Source organism: Centropristis striata, chromosome 13 (genome assembly GCF_030273125.1).
Source record: "Centropristis striata isolate RG_2023a ecotype Rhode Island chromosome 13, C.striata_1.0, whole genome shotgun sequence".
Classification (NCBI taxonomy): Eukaryota; Metazoa; Chordata; class Actinopteri; order Perciformes; family Serranidae; genus Centropristis; species Centropristis striata.
This window is the reverse complement of record NC_081529.1, coordinates 18,781,118-18,802,869: the sequence shown is the minus strand read 5'-3', so window position 1 is coordinate 18,802,869 and position 21,752 is coordinate 18,781,118. Positions and strand designations below refer to the sequence as shown.

Genomic DNA, 21,752 nt, shown 5'->3' with positions numbered 1-21,752 from the left:
ATGACAACACAAGAAGAGACTGAACTCAGGTTTATTGTAAAAACATTACAGCTGAGTAAAAGTAACAGCACATTTAAAAATAACTAAACTGACAAATCATAAAATCCAGCTACATCCCCTAGTGCACTAACTGGAAAAAATCAAACAAAACAGCAGCTGATGATCCACAGAACAGGAAGCTGACAGACTGAGGTCAGGCACTTAGACAGAAGAGAGGGACAGGTGGACAGCATGTGTGTCAAATAAAAATACATTCAAGGAGAGGAGAACCAGAGAGGGAAGGACATGAAGTGAAACACTTTGGAAGACAGTCGGCCAAATTTCACATCAAAACAAGGAAAAATATAATTTAAAAACCTCTAAAATAACATTAGTTACAGTGTTTTCATAATGATTACACAGAAAAACTAGTGCCAGCGTGTAACAGTCCTTTTCTTCTACAGTCGGATCATTCTTAATCTCAATCTTTTGTGCAGTCTTCACAAACAAAACATTAAAACCGCTCCGGTTTCCTCCCTAAAAAAGCTGGCGTCACACTCAGATACAAGGTCAGTGCAAACTCTGGTGTCAAAGTGACGTGGCCCCACGACAACTAACAGCTAAACTCGCTCACAACAGTAACAAAACATCATCCTACACGTCCTACACGTAACAGTTAAAAGGTTTCGGAGAAAACACCACACATTTGCTGCAAGTAGTACGGGTTATTGTTAATATACTTTGTTTCCTGTTGTCAGATACAGTTTAATACATTTGTTGAGGAGAAACCAGGCTGCCTAGAGGTCCTAAGATTGCAAATATTTCACCTCCTACGTCTGAAATATGTCAGTTTGTGCATCTTTTTTGCTACTGTTAATGAATATTTGTGCTATTAGCTATCAGCACTGTCCTCATGAGGAATTAATGCAAGTGAATGTGAGGAAAAACGCTTGAATGGAGTGTATTCTTCAAACAATTTGACCCAATTACATTAAAGATTTAATTGTGCTGGTCTAATATTTAAATGTATATATTTATCACCAGCACTGACACCTCATGTCTACGTTTGATCATCCTGCTGCATTTTTTCCTTTAAATTACGGCTTTTATTCCTGCTTTGCCGTAAGTTAATGGTAGTGTCAAGTTAAAAGAAATGTTGCATATTGTTCATATTGCTTTCCAAAGCGAGCTGTTACATTCAAACCATCATCCTATGAGAGTCCACTCAGAAAAGAAACGTGTAAAAATCGCCCGAGAAGACGGACAGACAGAGAGAGGCGTCCGTCTCCTCGTTGGTAAGTGAAGCAGGAGTGCATTAGTGGGCTGCTGGTCGTCCAGACTGGAATCATAGAACTAACTGTTGGTGCGTTACGGCCACAGGTTTAACAGACCAGTGGCGCCCAGTCGCTCTCTTTGCGTCCGTACTGCGTGAAGCAAAAGGAACAAGAGCGGGAAGGGGAGAAAGTTATCAAGCAAGAAATGGTTTATTTGTTGCTTGTTGTTGTGTAAAAAGTTAAAGCAGAGTAATGAATAATGTACAGTGGCTCATTATTGCAAAATGAAACCAAAGCAATCACACTGAAGGGATTGGCTGTACATTATCTTACTTATGACACGGACATTTATAAAATAAAGCAATAATTTGACACAAAATATTGATTTAAAAATGATTGTATCGATTTAAAAATAGTATTTTTTGGATAATTTTATTGCAGTCTATGATAGATTTTCGTAGAAGCAAGCTGTCATTCAGAAATAACAGGCTGTAGAAAGCCATAATCAGAACAGGGTTGTGTAATTTAAGTTAAATTAAGAGCTCGAGCTGCAACAAATGACCTTAAGTTGTTGCATTTGGTTAATAAGTGAAACCATTTGTTGATGTTATTTATCAACAAAAATAGTGAAAAATAATTTAAAGTTGCAGTCTCTTCACTGTGAGTATTTGCTGCGTTTTCTGTTTTATATAAAATGTGAACCGAAAGAATTTGAGTTTGAGTTAAAAAAATGTTTCATAGTCCAAATTAATAATCAATATTATTTATATTATTTATCTGCAGATTAACTGAAAATAATTGTTACTACAACCCTCATTTAGTTACTGAATTGGAATACCTTACATAAAAATGATATTAATATCAATTAAATATTTTATCCTGTCACGTGCTTTCAGTTTTCTTTTATTTAAAAAAATGCTAATTTCAAATTGAAACTGAAGAGATATTTCTGATTATATTTTCTACAGTTTCCTTATTCTGCCACTGGGGGGCGCTGACCTGCAGGTTGAAGAAGACATTACATCCTGCATCGGACGAAGCACTCACCTGAATATCAGTAAGCTCTTTGTGGAACCTCTTTGCCAGGTCCGGACCGTTCTGCATAGTCGGGATCTGGATCATCTGAGAGAGAAAGAAACATTTTAATTCTTTAATTCAATTTATATATTTATATAGCACCTTTTATACAAACGTGCAGTCCGAAGAAAAAAATAAAAATAAAAACAATTATTAAAAAAACAATAAAATATTTTTTAAAAATCTATTTAAGAAAAGTCAATAGAATAAAAGAATAATAACAAAATCAAAAAATGCAAATAAACTGCCGGATAGGTCTTTCTTTCTAAAAAAAACGAGAACGCAGATTTACAGTAACAGTAGGTCATAACAACAGAAGATAGAAAAATTTATAATTTAATATGGACAGGACGGAGAGTGGACTCCTACCTTTCCTCTGTAGAGGAGGCTGCCGACAGGACAGACGACGCAGGCCGTCCCCGCTCCGAACACCTCCAGGACCCTCCCAGCCTCCAGGGCCTCCAGCAGCTCCTTCATGGCCATGGTCCTCTCCGTCACCTTAAACTCACCCTGAAACACACACAGTGAACACCAAAGATCTACGTTTTTTTAAAGTTTCTTTATGCCAGACTATACTACATTGTTTTGGACATTTTTTAAGAAATACTATGCTATGAGGGTTTTTTAATGACACACTTTAGACCAATTTACTGTTTACCAACAATAATGATATATTTTGTTTGAGGAGCCTAACTGGTGGCAGAAAGTGCTTACTTAGTGTTTACTGCTGGTCCCAGCGGTGCTGTGAGGAGGTCATTGTTGGACATCCAATAATATGGTGTTTTTTTTGCTATTTTTGGACTAACTATACTACCACATGTATCATCAGAGTAAAATTTTACCATTTTTGACAAATCGACATGCTGTAGTATGACTTTTTTTGAGGGGTTCATTTTTGGACATCCCAAAATATGGTGTTTTTCTGTCAATTCTGGCCATATTAAGCTCTAATATGTATCAACAGACTATAATTGACCCATTTTAAGCATTTTAAAATTCGACCATTTTTAACAAAAAACGACATGCTATAGTATGACTTTTTCTTTGAGGGGGTCATTTTTGGACATCCCATAATGTGTGTGGTTTTTTGCTATTTTTGGACAAACTATAGTACCACATTTATCAACAGAGTATAATTGACCCATTTTAAGCATATTAGGCATTTTAAAATTTGACAATTTTTTAACAAAAAACAACATGCTATAGTATGACTTTTTTTTGAGGGGGTCATTTTTGGACATTTGAAAATATGGTGTATTTTCGCTATATTTAGACAAAATATACTACCACATGAATCAACAGAGTATAATTGGGCCATTTCAATATTTTTGAGGACATACTATACTATGACATTTTTTTCTACGTTTTTCATTTTAATTTTTTATGTTTTGTATCAAGGTTTCGAGACACCAGGTTGAATTCACTTCAAAAAGCTCAGTGGCGTCTGTGTGAGAGTTTGTGTTCAGTCTAAAGTGGTCTTACCCAGGATCTGGCTAGGTCCAGCAGAGACTGTCTGGTGACTCCAGGGAGAATGATGCCATCCAGAGGAGGAGTAAATAACTCTCTCTCTGCAGACATAGAAACAGTTTGATCTTTAATAAAATACAAGGTATTTGAATGTTTCGTACAAAGAGAAAATGTGAACAGAACACCTCAAGCACAACATTTCAGATACTGAAGACATAAAAAGGGTCTGACCTCCTTTGTCATTGGTCCAGTAGATGAAGAGGTTCATGGTGCCGACCTCAGTGATCTCCTCCTGCTCTCCATACAGCCACAGGACCTGCTGACAGCCACGCTTCACGGCCTCGTTCTGCACTGCTATCGTAGGGCCGTAGTTCCTGCACGGAGAGAGAGTTAAAATAAACCATGGGTGTCAAGAAAGGGATAAAGGAAAAATAGATTTCATCCTCCAGAAGTCATTTCTGTGATTAGTTCGATTAATAAACATGCTTTCCTAAAAATTGTTTTCTTCTTTTCCTGCATGCTGTATGAACATTGTGTATCTCTGATGCTGTGATTGGTTCAACATTAAATAAAAATAAAAATCTCAGGAGAACTAAGATATATACTTTTAAAACGGACACATTTAATATCTCAAACAAATTCTGTTATGACCCCAAACAAACACTCAAAGACAGGAGTTTGAGCTGCAAAGGAAGCATTGTGGTGATAAATGTCACCACTTTCACCAACAGAGGACTCAGTGGAAACATTTCATCTTATCACTGTTATGCCAACAGGTAAAAAAGATTATCTAGACTGAACAAAAAACTCCCATGAACAAATAAAAAAGCAACTGCCATTGTCATCATCTTCTCACTGAAACGAAAGAACATCCTGAGAAACATGCAGCTCTGTCTGGAAACATTAGTATGGCATGTCCAAAAATGGGGAAAAAATCCATAGTATGTCAAAAAAAGTAAAAAAACCAAACGGTCAAAGCGAAGTTTGTCCAAATATACCAAAAAATGCTGTAGCATAGCTTGTTGGTCATGGTATAGTAGGTAAAAATATTTTTAAAAGTTCATATTATAGGATGTCCAAAAATTGATGCCATAGTATCGTATGTTGAAAAAAGTGCAGTTTGTCCAAAACTGCACCATAGAATAGTAAGTTGTTTACCACCATATAATAATATGTCCAAAAATTGAAAAGAAACGTCAAAGTGTAGTATGTCAGAAAAAGTCAAAGTAAGGGTAATGGTGTCGTCTGCCAAAAATTGTCGAGAAATTCCATATTAGATGAGATTAGATCAGATAAAAATAATTTAAAAAGTAAGAAAATACAGTTGCATACAAAATTCATAAGAAAGTGTGTGATTAAAAAAAGCTCTTTCCCCTCTGTTACTGAATCTGATACAAAAAGAATTGGATAAAAGAAACTAAGATGTATTGTATATGGAAATCATTTTTAGGGATTCAAAAAGTATTAAATTCATCAAGTTTATGTGACACAGACACAATAAATAAACATGAGAACACAGAGTGAGGACCCTGGAGTTGTGACTGTGCTGCTAAAGGCAGCTTGATGGCTGAAGTGAGAGCAGATTCTGTTGGTTTAGTGTGTCGAGTGGCTGTTCAGTGTGTTATGTAACTGACTCTCAGGCTGTGATTACAGGCTGTGTGGAACGAGTGGAGATTACAGGAGCACTGACGGCATCTGTAGTGGAAAAACTGGAGGGACTCGCCCTTTAACAACCTTCACTCTGAGGAAAAGCGTCTCCTAATGGAAAATACTTATACTGTTGCTGTCTGTGAATATTGTAATTACTTTTGCCTATTTGCACGTTTTACCTCACTTCTTGTGTTTGTCTTAGTAAAATACAGTACAGCTCAACAGACCATTGTCACAGCAGACATTTTAATTCTTTGGGGATTAAAAAATACCACAAATACACTATTTATCGTAGAAAGAAATTGTAAATACAGGAATTATTGTCGAAATGTCCTTGAATGGATCATCGGTTATGTTAGAAAAAGTGACCAAAGAGAAGCCAAAATGTTTTGATATTTCAGTCAAAATCACTTTATTCTACATGTCACTTTTCAAATGTATTTTGGAATAAGCTGATCCTGTTAAAACATTTGAATTATACTCCTCATTGACACTGTAAAAGCCATGACTGATTCTGCTGAGACGAACGGTCACATGACAAATATTCATTGAAAATCTGTTTACACAGAGCCGAGAGGAGAGGACAGGAGAGGTTGTCAAAATGTAAATAGTTCAATATGTAAAGCATGCCAGTTTTTCCCCCTAATATTCGTGATACTTTTGATAGGAATTCAGCTTGCCTTTAGCCTTTTTTTATGATTTATGTCATTATAACTGTTATTCTGCACAAAAGACATGTTTGTTGTTCCCACTTCTATCCATGATTCTGCTGATTCCATTCCAGCTGCATGACTTTTATACTGCAGTGAAACACAAAGCCAATAAAAAATGCCCTGAAACGGCTTGTTGGGCTTCAGAGGGTTAAATGATCGAAGCAGGAGAATTAATGTTGATTCTGTTCCATTAATCCGCCTGTGTTAGACCAGTTGAACCAGTTATATCAGAGATCTTAGATGCTTTGACTTGTCCTTTGCAGCTGTATCTGGTGACATAAATAACATGTAGTTTTCCTGCTATGACGAGACAGAAAGTCTGTCTTGAAGAAGCTCTATTGTTCCTCTGCGTTTCTTGCTTCTCTTGGCACAGCAGCAGCAGTGTCTGGCTCTGTGGCAGGTTTCTCTACGTTCAATAAGCAAAGCGGAAAATCCAAATAGTTGTACTTTGTCCAGCTCCACCACAGCAGTAAAAACACAGCTGAGGTGAAGAGCAGAGACACTCAGCCATGACAGGGTTATAAAACAGCTGTAGGACTTCAGAATTACACCGATTTATTTATTTATTATATATATTGTTTGTATTTATAGGGTTTATATTGATGTGTTTTTATTGTATTTATGAGGATTTATTTGTGCTTTAAAAGTCTTAAAATTCTGTATCATTCCAGATATTATTTTACATTAAATATCAGAGAATTGTATCACCAATAATGGACTAAATAAGAGATTCACCGATATAACATAGAAGACGTCAATTTCAATGGTACCAATTCATTCTTTTATGCTTTTAAAAAAAATTATCCTTACTGTCCAAGACATTTTTTGTTCCCTTTACTTGAAATTATTCATTATTATTTTGTCATCATTTAAAAAAAAAAAAAAAGTTTTCTCATCTTAAAACTCATTGCCAGTGTTTTAAGTAATGTCATGATCCTCTTTCTCTCTATTTAGAGATCGATCTTAGTTCTTCGCATTGTGTCTATTACAAGGTTGTTTTGTCTTTTTATTTATTCTGTATCATTGTGCTTTATTACATTGTGTCTTGTGTTGTTCTGTTTTGTGATTGTTGGTTTGAGAAATGCTTGAAAACTAGATGATGCATCTCGAGGGGTTTGTCCTGATATAAATGATACATTTCAATAATAAAAAAATCCAAAATATAAACAATTTATGTCTGTTTCCTTCTTCTTCTCAGAAAGCTGTTTTGTAAGCCATGATTTGTTTGGTAAATTCTCAAACTGACTCACAGGCAACGAGCATTTCAATTTTTTTAATTTGTGTGCAACAGATGACCCTTCTGAGACATTCAGCCTCATGCTCTCACACCAACAGATTCAGTCTGAAGTGACACAAATGAGATATTTAAGAGAGCAACTTAAGCACAATAAAGCCTCTGAGCCTTGCCTGATACGAGGCTGCAGCAGTTTAAAGAAGCCAAACTCACCCTCCCATCTTATAGGCTCCGACTCCTCCCTGCCACGCCCGGACAAACGAAGGGTCCGCCAGCAGAGAAACAGGGTTGAAGGAGCCGGTGGCGAAGTAAGGTCCCACTGGGCCGACGATGACAAAGATCATAGCTTTTCCTGCCCGGGACACGCCGAGGGATGGCTGGAGGACAGACAGGAAGGAAGAGGAGACAGTAAGCAGAGCATACAGGATCGTGTTCCAACAACATGCAACATTTATCACTTTAGCTGAGAGGAGAACCTGCACTGAAAATCAGTTTGTCAGTTAAAGCTCACCTCAATTCCTATGAAGGTGGGTCTGATGTAGAGGCTGGCGTCCTGCGAGAAGGGAACCCACTCCTGGTCGACCTCCACCAGCTTCCTGATGCACTCCAACAGTTCTCCCTTATCAAACAGCTGCACAGAAACAAAGACAAGGACGTCAACTGTCAAATAATCGTTCTTCTTCACTGAATAATCATGTTAAAAACTGGCATTTATCCATTTGTGTGCACCAAATAATTTGATCTAAAACGGTTAATACAGAAAGAGGATTGTTTACAGAATCAGGGCTGTCGCTATCTAGATTTTCACTGTATGTATCGTGGCCAAAATAATTCACAGTAATGATATTACTGCGGAATCTACAGAACCGTTAGACAAAACAATAATAATGCCGTTAGTGAAATTAATCTTTAACTTTCTTTATTGTGCATTTTGTCTCTTCTGAGTGAATTAATTACACTAAAATTACGAGTATGGGGAAGATGAGAGAGTCTGCAAAATTATAACTTGTATTACTAACATAATATCAATACTTTATTTTTAAGTTTGTTACAGAATGTTACCTCCCAGTGAAACTGTGCATATGTAGTTGGTAAAATGAGCTACAATATTAAAGTGATGAGCACATTATCAATAATTATGAAATTCTGCAAAATGAGTACTTTTATTCTTGGTACTTTAAGTGTATTAATTTGATGCTCATACTATTGCACATTTACTTAAACAAAAACATTCTAAAAGCATGACTTTTATTTGTTAGAGTATTTTAACACTGTACTCTTTTAAAAGCATTGAGCTCAGTGAAGTCACTGACACCACAATGAGACATGACTGCTGCTTCTGAGAAAAGCTGCAGACTTTAATAGTCTTGGATTACATGTGTAAACTATCTATCACTCACAACATGTCTTCATTTGACTCGTGCAAAGACTGGATTCAGACAAGTTTCCACGGAGACCTGATGAGGTATTAACTCTTGCATCAGGCTGGTGTTCTGGGTTATAAACCACAACTTGGCTGGCTGCCATGTAGTTACATAACATGGCATAACGTTGAAAGCTTCAGGGTGACAGGGTGTAAAGAATCTGAAGAATTTCGGGTACATTCAGACCCAGAAGGGCCCGGGCATGTTGCTGCGGGGTGCAGACAATGAATTCCCATCACATCACACGAGATTGTACAAAAGTTCTTTAGAGCGAGAGAATTCTCTGAGGGATTCTGAGTACGAAGTCAGGTACAAACTCACGGGGAGGCAGCTCCTGTCAGCGCTGCGGTGCATCCTCTCCATGTTCAGCATGGGTCTGAACAGGCGGATGTGGTTGTCGGCTCCACGGAACGCCTTCATGCCCTCAAACAGCTGGAGAGAGGACAGACAGAGACAGAAACACATCATCTCTGATTCTACGTACCACATTTCTAACTGACAACAACAGACAGTGTGATGGACCCAGGGTCTGTTCCAGAAATCAAGTTTACCAAATAAGCTTATAACTTCTCATAAACTAATTAATAATGAGTCAAACTAATTGAAAGGCTTATTTTGTTAACTTTCTTCATGAAACAGACCTCTACAAAGAAAATGTCTTTGCATATTTTATTCAATCATTTGGCATTTTTACGTCATTTATTTCATTTGTTCTAACCTTGTGCTTTACTTTAAAAAGTTGCTCTGATGTCCACTGAGGTCAAAAAATTGTCATAAAACTATTCTACTAATCTTTTAACCAACTTTAGTCTTGATCATCTCCACCAAATGTTCACTTACTTTTCAGAATTTTAACACTTAAAAGTGTTTACACAATGCCACTGTTGTTATTTATAGAAAAAAAACCTTCAAAATGTTTCCCCAGTCTGATATTTCTATGGCAAAAACATTTATTTTGATGCCATTAAATACTAGCATGTATTTTCTCCATAGGACCAACATGAGATACTGGCTTAATCTGGTGGAAAATGAATTTGCTTTATGGCACCAAATCAACTGAAGATTAGTGAGACTAACCAAAACGGTTTATTTTTTTGGATAATTTGGAAGCCTCTGGGCTCTAGATTTAAAAACTGACATAATGAGGGTTTTAATTGGGACATTTTTGTCCTTAAAAGTTCCTGAAGTGTCTGTACTAGATGAACAGTTTATTATCAGTTGAACTACAGCAGCACGCAGTAAAAACATGAGGAACAACACAGATCCCTGCTCACCTCTATGGAGTAGTGCAGCGCGGAGCTGGCAGGGTGCAGCGACAGGTTCTGGAAAGGTTTGATCTGAGGAGCCTCCCAGCCGCCTGTCTGCGACCAGTTGATGGTTAACATGTGGTCTGAGAAGTGTTTGCCGAACACCAACGTGGAGGGGTCGGGCTTCGTGTTGCATTTTGTGTTGCGTTCGATGACGAGGTCGGCTGCCTGAGGTGGAGACGGACGGACAAGAGAGCCGGAGAGAAGAAGGAGAAGACGGGAAAAGAGCAGAGCGAGCCACGAATACAGCGATTGTTTTTAAATGTTATTGACAGAGCATGCTTTATAAGGACAATTAGTTAAGCGTTATGCAGTCAGACAAGGTGCTGACATATCTGGTCAATTAGACATAATTAATTAAGTTAAATTAAACTGAATTAAATGATAACAGACAGACAGCAAGGGGCAGACAGATGGGGAAAAAATTTAAATTCAAGGCATGTTTAAAAAACAAATCCCCCACCGCCCTTTTTTGAGGATGTCACTTCCTTCTTCTAATACACAATAAACAGTTTACTCAGACATGTACAGGCAAGTCAGTCTGTAAATGAAACTGGGTGGAGGTGACGCAGGCCTCACCCTGTGGGAAAGAAAAAAGTTTTACTCGTTACCTTAAAGGAACTGGCGAACCGCAGGGAGCCAAAAGAGAAGGGGAGGGCCTGAATGAGTCGTCCATGGAGTGCCTGCAGATCAGAGAAAACATAACTCTTTATTTAAACATAGAACCGATAATCATGAGAAGGCTGATTATAAGGACCTAGAATAGCCACATCAGAATCTATGGGTATCGAAATATGTTTCGTTAGTATTAAAGTCCCTTTTACAAAGCAGGAAAAAAATATGCTTGGGTGGTTATATAACCATTTATTTTTTATTTATTCTTTATTTTAATGGTCAGATATTGAACAAACATAACCGATGTGTATTTAGGTATTTATTATTATTTTATGCATTTGTATTATTTATATTTAGTCATTATTTTCTGAGTGTTTATTTATAGAATTGGTTGATATAATCATGATGGTGTGAAATATTCTTTCATTCATAATATTATTGTAAAAAAAAAAAACAACCTGTGCATATGATACATGTAAAAAAAAATCTGTTTACATTCAATATAAACTCTAATCATAACTTAAGTTTTTTCTACACAACTTGTTGCTTTACTGTAGAACAACTCGTCTTTCCGGGTGACAGTAGTTCTTCCACCCTTGGGAACACACAGGGGCAGCATGTGTGACATTGTGTGTTTGTGGGTGTGTGACTCAGCACCAATCATGTTGCCTGCAGCTCACAGCATGCAGCTAATAACACATGCCTGTCGCAGGTGTGAAGTGCTGAGCTGTAACTGGATACATGCAGGCGACTCAAAACGCAAAATGCAAAATGAGGAGTGCAAGGTGAGAAAGTAGTTTTCAAGGAGCTTGTGTGCGTGACAAAAGGTAATGTGGAAGACAACATCTGACCCAATAAACAAAACACCAAAAAGGCGACAAACAATAATGGCTTCCTGTTAGAACTGTAGTCTCATTTACATGCCCTAGTTTCACTGGATTTGTAGTTTGCATGTATAGCTGGAATGCAATTCATGAAGATTGGGCACTTATGGAAAAGTTTTTTTTATTTTTGGCAGGGTGTTAGGTATAGGCCTAAGGTTTTTAAAAATTCATGGATACAAGTTGGGGCGGCCCCCCTAGTGGCAGTTATCCATAAAATCTAAAATGGCCCCTGCCGAAAATAACACAAAAAATCCCAATACATACTTAAACACCATGAATTTCTTCAAATATTTTTTGTTTCACTCTTCATCATTATTAGTACAGCCTACCTCACACTTGAACAATGTGGTACAGCGAAGTCCAGCTCGCTGGCACCAACAGTTGCCCTTACAGGCAACCACACAGCCACAGTTGAGGAGGAGTGAGCATCCCTTGCTGACATCTTCCAGATCTGTCCAGTATGGCACCCAGACTTCGTTCTGTCGTTCCATTCCCAACCCCACTCACTCAGGTCTGGAATCTCTGGAGTTTTGGAGAGGGACTGCTTCCAGAGAAAAGCTGCAGTGTACAGGGCACGCTTCCCATGCTGGAATAAGGCATGCTGGGTCGGGGGGATTGAATCCAGGGACTTGAGACCATGAGTGAAAAGAAGCTTCCAGGCTTCATTGACTGACTCGACACCGCCCCAACTTGTATCCATGGATTTTTAAAAACCTTAGGCCCATACCTAACACCCTGCCAAAAATAAAAAAAACTTTCCAGAAGTGCCCAATCTTCATGAATTTTCATGTATTCCTTCCCAGCTAGTAAAGTTTAGTCTTCTGATATCGGAGTATTACCTCCATCCCTATTAGATTTCTCTTGTGAAACAGGCCGTGCTTTCTGTTATCCCACAATTAATCTTATAATCTGCAATGTTATTCTTTTACATTTGTTTGTAAATTTGTAAAGAACAACCTTTCCCGTCAATTATGTTGCCCAGTTCAAATGACTATCAGATGTTTATATGTGAGGCAGTGAACTAGATAACAGCATAATTAATGCTTTAGTAAGTCCTGCAAAGTTGCACAACGACTCTGGTGCAGCCCGTGTGTGTGTGTGTGTGTGTGTGTGTGTGTGTGTGAGAGAGTGTGTGTGTTTGGAATGGATGATGCAAGTTCAATCTTTATTGCGACCATGAGTTTTCACTAAATAATCAAATATATTTGCAGGGACGTTTGTGCAATGCACGTGTTAATCAGATGCATGAAACACTAAATTTTGATTTACTTAATCTGGACCCACAGGCTTGAGTTAAAGTTGAACAAAATTGCCATATGCTAGTTAGCATCAGCAGCTTTGAGACAGCAATTTAAGTAAAATGCGAATCTCGAAGAACAAGCACAATGAATTATCAACAGGCATATACACTTCATTTTCTAAGCCACCCGAAGAGACGAAAGCTGCCTGCTAGCTTCAGGCCAAACCATTTACAAATATGACAATTCAAACAAACATTCTCGAGGGGTCGTTTACAAAAAAAATCAGGACTTCTCTAGCATCAGACGGATACATTCTTCAATCGGCATACTTATAATCTGCCAATAATTTAACTGTCTTGCTTGCCTTCAACCACACACACCGTAAATGTAGAGAAGATATACAACTTATTTTTTTCCTCATAAATTACAGTCAAACATGTTGATTGAATGTCCGCCGAAATCACTATGAAGCCTTAAAGATATTAAAAAATACATTGAGTTATGTTTTCCGAAGGGTTATTTTTGATGACAAAGGCGACAATTTTAAATTCACAATTTTCAGCATGAAGTTTGGTTTAATGACCTTTCCACGCTGCATTGTTTTGCCACCATCGAAGCTTACGGGGCAGACACACCACTCCGAGTAAACCAGACTATGTTTTTATCTTTATCGGCCGACTTATCTCTAATTTAAGTGAATCATTTACCCAGACAGGCAATGTAAACAGATAATAAACAGCACACAGACATCGGTCAATGAACTCACCGTTCGGAGGGCTGCCATCTCCGCTGTGATAAAAGATTATTTGTTCGTGCGGAAACAAACCCTCAGCTGAAAGTCAACTTGAGTTCCGCTTTGAAACAGGACACGCTGATCGGCTGAGGAGAAACCAGAAACCTCCCAGACATAAAAAAAAAAAAAAAAAACCTTCGTAATATTACTCCTTTAAGGAAATCAATTGACGTAGCTAGTTTATAAAAGTTTGTAATTTTTTTCTATTTGTTTAGGGTTAAAAATGTAAAATCACTCGGGCTGTTCTGTATATTTAGTTTATGTAAGTATTTAAATGGAAAAATGAGCCACAAAGTAAATTTAATAATGCAGTGTTATTATAATTCAGTCAAGAAGTCATTGAGGGCGTGACAAAAGCGTGACATCTGATTGGCGGACACCAGCAGCCTCAAAAACGGAGGTTACTCGAGGTCAAAGAGGTCGACGCTGATTGGTCGAGCGGTGGGGAGGGGCGCCGGTCCGCTTACAGTTGGTCAGGATGCCAACATTTTAAGCTGACTGATCTCAGAAAGGCAATTTGCTAAAGACCATGAATGAAAAGTCACTTTATAATTAACTTAATTAAAATCCTCCCTGTGTTTACATCCATTCAGTGTTCACTTTAGTAATGTTAGCAGCGCACTTGATCATACAATACTGTCTAAAAGTTTGGATTCACCTGCTATAATGATGCTTTTTATTGCTTTCATCATTAATAGCTCTCAAAAAGGGAAAGATATATAAAAACATATAATTCCGGTCTGAATCCCTGCCAGGACCCTCCATACTTCAGTTGCTGATAATTCTAAACATCAAACTTTATATTTTGTTATTTTTCCATCCCTCCCTTATTATCAACACCTAGTATTATTGTTTTTATTTTCTCAAAACATGTAATACATTTATGATTATTATTACCCTTTTACAATTTTTTAATATCATAATTTAATTTTTTTTTAAAGGTTGTTATACATCTAATCTACTATACATCATGTCAAGTTCTTTAAGTCACCTTGTTTTCTTTGAATGTCCTTAGGTATTTTTCTCTTATTTGTAATGTCACTTGTTTTGTTTTGAACTAATATTTTTTTATTACTATTATAAAGCTAAAGACAGTTTGTTATAGGCACTATGCACTGCACAGACACAGAAATTTTACGAAACTTTCTTTTACCACTGACTGATGACTTCTTTTCTGTTTGTCAAAGGGATCTTTGTCTCTTTTTGCTGCTTAACTGGTCAGTCTGGTTGGACCATTGTACAATGTTTGTGGCAGGAGACTCCAAATTTTTTAATGGTATTGTGTGTATCTGTTACATCAGCTATGTGATGAGGAGACTGTGGAGACGAGGACCCTCAGGAGGGGATCTGACTCTTGATGCCGTAGTTGAGTTCAGCTCCGCCGCTCAGCAGCAGCTCGATCCCAGTGCAGAAAGTCGCATCAGCAGCCAGATACAAGGCAGCCAGTCCACACTCCTGCTCAGTCCCCATACGACCCAGCAGCTGTGTGGGAAGACAACGTGTCAGTTCTCATTCTTGATTACGCTCCAACTGTTTGTGGTTGCATCATGTAACTTCCTTGTGTGTTTGATGCTCCTAGAGCTGTTCCTGCAGTCACTGCTGCACAGTAAAAACAGATTATTGGCCCTTAACTATTTGCCAAATAAAAAAAGACGCATTTAAAAAAAGAAAATCCTCATGGGGCCCTTCTTATGTCCTGTGCTTCCAGGAATTTACAGATTCCTGAAAGTTTTTTACACCAGACTCCATGCAAAAAGGTGCAGATTTACAGATTTTAACTGAGTCCACTCCCAGCTCAGAAAAATACAAACGTCTTTCATTATTATTACCCCCAAAATAGAAAAAAATGTATTAAATAATCCATCCTCTGTATGAACACTAAGAAACAGAAAACACACCACAGAAACCTGTATAAATCTATTACAATAACATTTATTGCTTCCTCTTGTAAAGGTCTCACAGGTTTGTAGATTGGAAGTCCAAGAGTAAACACACACTGGAGAAAAAAGACTGGTCTCAATGCAGCAGGCTTTTTATTTAGGTCAAAGTTACAGATATGCAGCGCTGGACTCTGACTGACATCATTCTTGCAGGATCCCAGTGAGAATGAGCCCTGATCTCTGTAATAATTCACATTTTCATTCTTCTACAGAAGTTGGACTTACCCGCAAAACCAAATCCTATTGGCCAGTTACCTCTGACATGGGACAGGTCAACAGCTGTTCAAGTCTCTTTGAAGGTTGCGATACACAATGTGTGTGTGTGTGTGTGTGTGTTTTTCTTACAGGCGTGTATCTATCAGCTACAAAGCCTAAACAAGATAACCTCACTGGCCATCTGCCTTCTTATAATCATTCAAATATAAGACTCTCTTCCGAATTTTCTCAATGAAGAGCAAGCTACAGATAAGATCAAACTTTATGTATCTGGAGTGAAATTGCTGTTTTGGTATCACAGTCTGGTGTCTCCTCTTTATCCTCAAATACCTTCAGTGGTTGGGAAGAAAAGAAAGCTGTGATTTGCAAAACAAAAACAGCCGTTTGCAGAAACTCCACTCAGGATTGAGGGAGTTTAAAAATTTACAACCAAATGGAGCGACCGCAGTGCTGGGCAGCTCGCATGATTAACACAACAATGCTGCAGGAACGGTCAGCCACCTCATAATGATTTACAGTAAAACTTTAAGGGAGTCTGAACGCGGTTTCTGCTGTTCCAGTTAAGCTGCTCCAGCAGAAACCAGAAGTTTCTCTGCGGCTGAAAATAACTAAGGGGAACTCTCTTTATTATTACTGTGCTGCATTTTCTTTTCTCTGTTAAATGATGCTGAAAATCAATTTATACTGGGCCTGATAGAATTAAAGTTTTACAAGAATTTCCATTAACTGTATTTCTTTTTCCAAAGCTTTTGTGTCATTCCAAACCTCCACAACCTTATATTAAGATCACTTCTGCTCTGATTGTGTTCCTTGTGTTACTTACCTGAAAATTTTCTCCCTCTTTAATGGCCGCTGCAGCATCTGGTGTCTGTCCTGCTAACTCTTCCCACAGAGGTGTCAGCACATTGCCTGGAGAGAGGCTGAAGGGAGAAAACTGAAAAATGTTATAATATTTACTCCAGTTTTTGCAATTTGCAGAGACTGCTCTTAAAAGATCTTACATGTTTTTAATGAGTGGATGTCCAGGTTTATGTCATTTTAATGCTGTGTTATTAATAAGTGACAACTCTGATAATAAACTCAAGAAAAGTTTGGAAACATTATTAATCTCCTTTAATAATACTAATTGCTGTTTGTATATTGTTGGGATAGCCTTATTAGTCACCTTACAAGGAGGTACAACTTGTAAAGATCGTGCATTTGTGGAATGAACAGCAAAGCTAAATGTGAGGGTTGTGTCCAAAAACAGGGCCAAAATCCCCTGCAATATTTTCTTCTTTGTATTCACTCTCATTATTTATTACAAATGAAGAAAGCATCTTCTGTAAGGCCACACAAGAGTCAACAAATATCTTAACACGCGTCTTTGAGCTGTGGGAGGAAGCCGGAGGACCTGGAGTGAACCCGTGCAACAAACACTTTAAACCTAAAACATGTCGGTCAAAGCCGAAAAGCAGACATCATCTCTATTGTTATATAGTGCTTTTTTCGTTTGGATTTTTATTGTGTGACTTTTACTTTTTTAAGTATTTTTAAATTGCTGTCTTAGTTTTTTTTTACCCAAGATATCCCAGATAATAATTAATCTGAGTTACAACGGTTGGGAGAGCAGGAAACTATTAGGAAACCACAGAAAACAGTTTGTCTCACCTGTTCACTCTCACATTGTAGCGACTCTCATCCACAGCCATGGCCTTTGGTCATGGAGATGATCGCCCCCTGGTGGAGGAAAGAACACATTACAGTTCTCTCTCTCTCTCTCTCTCTCTCTCTCTCTCCTCTCTCTCTCTCTCTCTCTCTCTCTCTCTCTCCTATCTCTCTCTCTCTCTCTCTCTCTCTCTCTCTCTCTCCTCTCTCTCTCTCTCTCTCTCTCTCTCTCTCTCTCTCTCTCTCTCTCTCTCTCTCTCTCTCTCTCTCTCAGGTTGAGATAATGAATGAAGTCATTGTTACCTGCAGGATGAACTCACCTTGGTGGCGACGTACGGTGCAGCATGTTTCTGACCGATGGTTGCAACCAGACTGGAGACGTTAATGATGTTTCCCTGCCGCTGCCGCAGGTAGGGCAACAGCATACTGAAGAGAGAGGGAGACTCTGATACACTTTCAAACATCATTAATATATATATATATATATATATATATATATATATATATATATATATATATATATATGGTCCTGTACAACCAGTCAAATGTACAAAATGTACAATATGTACAAAAATGTGATTAAAAAGGAGTTTTAAAAACAATTAACTATTACTCTATGCATCTTCTATCTTTTATTGCAGTATTGTTGTTGTTAAGTATTGTTTTGATCTTTTTAAAAATGTTGTGCTGTAACAGTAAAATGTTTCACTGGGATTAAAAACATATTAATATAGTAATTAGTATAGTGAATTTAATAATAAAAATAGTACTCAGATGTAATCACATTTTAGAAAGAGATGTTCAGTTGCTGTAAAAATTAAAATCTCCTTGCTTTGCTTGCATAAAAGTCAGCATTTATGTGGGAAAGTTGTAATTAATATATGCCATTTTCAAAAGTTTAACAATTATAAACTTTACTTTAGAGGCTAGGAAGTAGCTGACGAGGTTCAGATTCAGCAGATCTCTGAACTGATCAGCTGTGGTGTCGTCAGTGGGTATATGAGGCGGGTCTGAAGAGGAACAAAAGAGACCAATTATGTATTTTCAACTTGAAAACATCCCCATCATCACACCTGCTGGAGGGAGGAAGGAAGTGAGACTCACGCCACCCTGCGTTGTTCACCAGACAGTCAACGTGTCCGTGACGCTCCACTGTGACAGCGACCAGTCTCTGTGGAGAGAAAACACACACACAAAAACCAGTTTCTAACAAAGCAAACGAGAGCAAACAGAAGCTCAAGCAAACACAGAACCTGCTGGAGTCAACGCAAATGTGAAGGTTAACAAGTTTAATGCTAGCTGTTGGGCAACGTTTTGACATTTCAGTGCAAGTAAATCTTTAAATTAAGTTAAATTTTAACTGGACATCTGACCTCTTCAGTCTTGAGATAAATCAGCTGATAAACTCACACTGACAGGTCCCGTGATGATTGTATAACTATATAATCGAATAACAACAACATAACCAGACAATATAACATTAGGTTTACCTTGATGTCGTCCTCTTTGGAGATGTCACAGGTGACAAATTTGCATGAGCCGGGCCCTGCTTTGTTTAGCTCCGCCTCCAGAGCCTCACCTGCTGCACCTGTGTGATCACAGAGAAATATATTCACACTTCAGGTTTAAACGTCTTTCAGCACAACTCATGTTCTTCATTATAACCAATGGGGGAAGCAACTAAGTACATTTTTAGGTTTTTGTTTTTGGGTGTTTTCTTTTTATGACTTTATACCTCTACTCCACAACGTTTTAGATAGAAATATTGTACTTTTTATTTCCCTACATTCATCTTTAACAGTGTTGTACTAATAAATTAACCAGTGATATGATGATATGATTCAATTCGATTTGATTAAATTCTAACAAATAAACAAATAAAATATGAGACTATTTAATTTCTATATCTTTAATATAAAAAAAATTCTGAGCTCTTTCAGCCATTTAATTAAAATGAAATAAATAATTAAATAATTTAAAAACGAATATAAATTTAATTTTTTTTTCAAAAACAAAGATAATTTTAAGTATGGAATTGTTGATTATTAACTTATTATATATTATTATATAGTTCCAGTTCGATGTATTGTTGCATCCCTACTAACCAGGCGTATATAAAGTACCTACAACCTGCAACACATTGTCAAATAACAATAATAATTAATAAAATTCTATAATACAATGCATTAATAATGTATTTTTAATAAAATTCTGACAGGAAGAAGCATGATATACATACCTTTACTTCTTATACCTAAAGTACAGTTTAATGATACTTTTCTACTTTTACTTAAATATAATTTTGAGTGCAGGACTTAAAATTTTAGTCTGTGGTATTTCCACTTTAATATGAGTAAATATCTGCTCACCATTCATTATCAAAGATGCACCTGGTGCATGCATCAGTTTAAAGTCATATTAATCAAATACACCTTTCCAAATTGACGATAGAGCAATTAAAAAACATTTAATGCAAAAAAGTTGAAGAAAAACGATATTACTAACCTCCTCTTGCACAGAACACCACTTTGGCTCCATTCTCCACTAAAAAAGACGTGTTCAGTGCGTCACTTCTTGTCTGATCACAAACAAATCCACATTATAAATATAAATCATAATTACCAAACACTTTGACTATCCCTTTTCCAATCCCTTTGGATCCTCCAGTTACAATGACAACTTTGTTGTGGTATCTGAGGGACATTTCGGCTCTGATGATGATGCAAAAAGCTGCCAAACAGCGCTTCCTGTAACACTGCAGAAGACCAGAAGTTATTATTTCAACACTCACTTTGCTGTGACTTTTCTTTCCTGCAGGTCTGAAAATGATCTCCGAATAAGCACTTCCTCATATTATCCCCGCAGTTTGTTGTGATTCAGGTCAAAGTTCTCACACATCATGGGGTTTGCTGTGATGCGTTCAAGTGCTGTCGATCGTATGGGAAATTACAAAGATAGGAAATTTAGTCTCTAAAATTGCGAATTTTATTTTTTAAAAAGTGCAATAACGCCTCATTAACACAACCTGAAAAAATAGGATGTAAACTTTGATATATACTACTTAAAAGAAACATTACAAATATTTTTTCCAGGCACATTTATATATCCTATAAATAACTGCAGCCTGAAGAAAACCGGCAATAAAACCACTCCTGCTAACAACTACAACAATAATTATATCTGTTAATTTCACACAGACTGTTTCAACTATGATGCCAGTTTCAGAATAGCAATTCTAGCAAAAGAATACTTCAATTTATATGTCAAATAACAATAAAAATAAACTAATTGCTAACGTTAGTGCTAGCCAACTGGACTGATTAGCAAGTTACATGTGTAATTATTTTAAAATAATAATAATTTAATAATTATTAAAGTTAACAGTAGGAGGCTAATTTGGGCATAAGAATTTCTTTCCACAAATATGCCTCAAATTAGACGCTGGTTAGACTTAACCTAATATGCTCCTGAATCAGACAATATCTTCCCAAAAAAAACTAGATTATAACAGCGTCCAAATTCCTCTTTATTTACCGCACCAAACGGTTGCATTTATGACTCTGAAAAGTAAGTCTGTGGGATTTACTGGGAGGACTTGAAGGCAACATTTGCACTGAGCTTCCTGTCATGGGAATTGTAGTTCTTACTGCACACGGACACGGTGCCACACAGAGACGCTTGAGTGTCAGCTTCATGATGTGTCCAAAATAACCACAGACATCAAGATTTATATTTAATTCAAAATGAAGGCTGAACCTGTCAGGTCAAGTTTCATTCACCATGTGTTAAATTTGTGGACAATCCTGCACAAGCCTCAGTCAAGCAGCCAGATGCGATTTAAAATAAATGATGACAGCTTTGAAAGCAGTTAGAGGTGACAGAAACCAAAGAAAAATACTGAAAACATATTTGAGGTCTCACCCAGAGTGTAAATCGCAACCATCGGGACAACAACTTTCCTTAAATTCTTTCCTTTTTTTGTAACCTTATAGTCTTGGCCTCTGCTGTGTGAGTGTGGAAGTTCATGTGCACACATGCATGCAAACATGTACAGTATGTTTAAGAAAGAGTGAGGGGTTCAGAGGGTGACATTTTGAGGCTGGAGGGGTTGCTGGGGGCAGAGAAGAAGAGGGGGAGAGGAGGCAGCGGTGCTCTTGGAGGAGGAGAGGGTCAAAGATTGAATTTCGGCCCGACAGCATTCCCCGGGGTGGCTCTGAGCGTGAGAGAGAGCAGAAGTGAAGACCGTGAGTGACCTACAAACAAGCTTAACTATTTTAACTTGCAGATTAAC

At 37.5% G+C, this 21,752-nt stretch overlaps 2 protein-coding genes across 4 annotated transcripts; both read right to left on the bottom strand.

The window, feature by feature from the left end:
- Positions 1 to 15: 15 nt before the first annotated feature.
- On the bottom strand, positions 16 to 13,786 carry bcat2 (branched chain amino-acid transaminase 2, mitochondrial). Of its 3 annotated transcripts, none has more exons than XM_059347784.1 (11): positions 13,632 to 13,786; positions 10,737 to 10,808; positions 10,093 to 10,293; positions 9,140 to 9,250; positions 7,906 to 8,025; positions 7,608 to 7,771; positions 4,029 to 4,171; positions 3,813 to 3,898; positions 2,700 to 2,840; positions 2,301 to 2,375; positions 16 to 1,403 (listed from the first exon to the last, which is right to left on the bottom strand). In XM_059347784.1, the coding sequence occupies exons 1-11, from the start codon at positions 13,647 to 13,649 to the stop codon at positions 1,362 to 1,364; spliced, it is 1,173 nt and encodes a 390-aa protein (XP_059203767.1). In that variant the 5' UTR covers positions 13,650 to 13,786; the 3' UTR covers positions 16 to 1,361. The 3 variants fall into 3 exon arrangements, with proteins under 3 accessions (XP_059203767.1, XP_059203768.1, XP_059203769.1); XM_059347785.1 differs by lacking the exon at positions 13,632 to 13,786 and adding an exon at positions 11,954 to 12,060 and having other exon boundaries at positions 10,093 to 10,497; positions 10,737 to 11,853; XM_059347786.1 differs by lacking the exon at positions 13,632 to 13,786 and adding an exon at positions 11,954 to 12,060 and having other exon boundaries at positions 10,737 to 11,853.
- Positions 12,771 to 21,491, bottom strand: hsd17b14 (hydroxysteroid (17-beta) dehydrogenase 14). The gene is given in 10 exon segments (XM_059347787.1): positions 12,771 to 15,140; positions 16,638 to 16,734; positions 17,465 to 17,511; positions 17,513 to 17,533; positions 17,782 to 17,887; positions 18,375 to 18,471; positions 18,566 to 18,632; positions 18,952 to 19,049; positions 19,967 to 20,005; positions 20,084 to 21,491. Coding segments are annotated over 10 exon segments (801 nt in total). The 5' UTR covers positions 20,166 to 21,491; the 3' UTR covers positions 12,771 to 14,993.
- Positions 21,492 to 21,752: the final 261 nt, after the last annotated feature.

Excerpts from the sequence above, each read along its gene's own strand:
- bcat2 (XM_059347784.1), bottom strand. Across the intron at positions 7,772-7,905 it reads CCACCTTCATAGGAATTGAG|CCATCCCTCGGCGTGTCCCG; the intron begins GTGAGCTTTAAC and ends TCTGTCCTCCAG. Across the intron at positions 2,841-3,812 it reads TGGACCTAGCCAGATCCTGG|GGTGAGTTTAAGGTGACGGA; the intron begins GTAAGACCACTT and ends TGTGTGTTTCAG.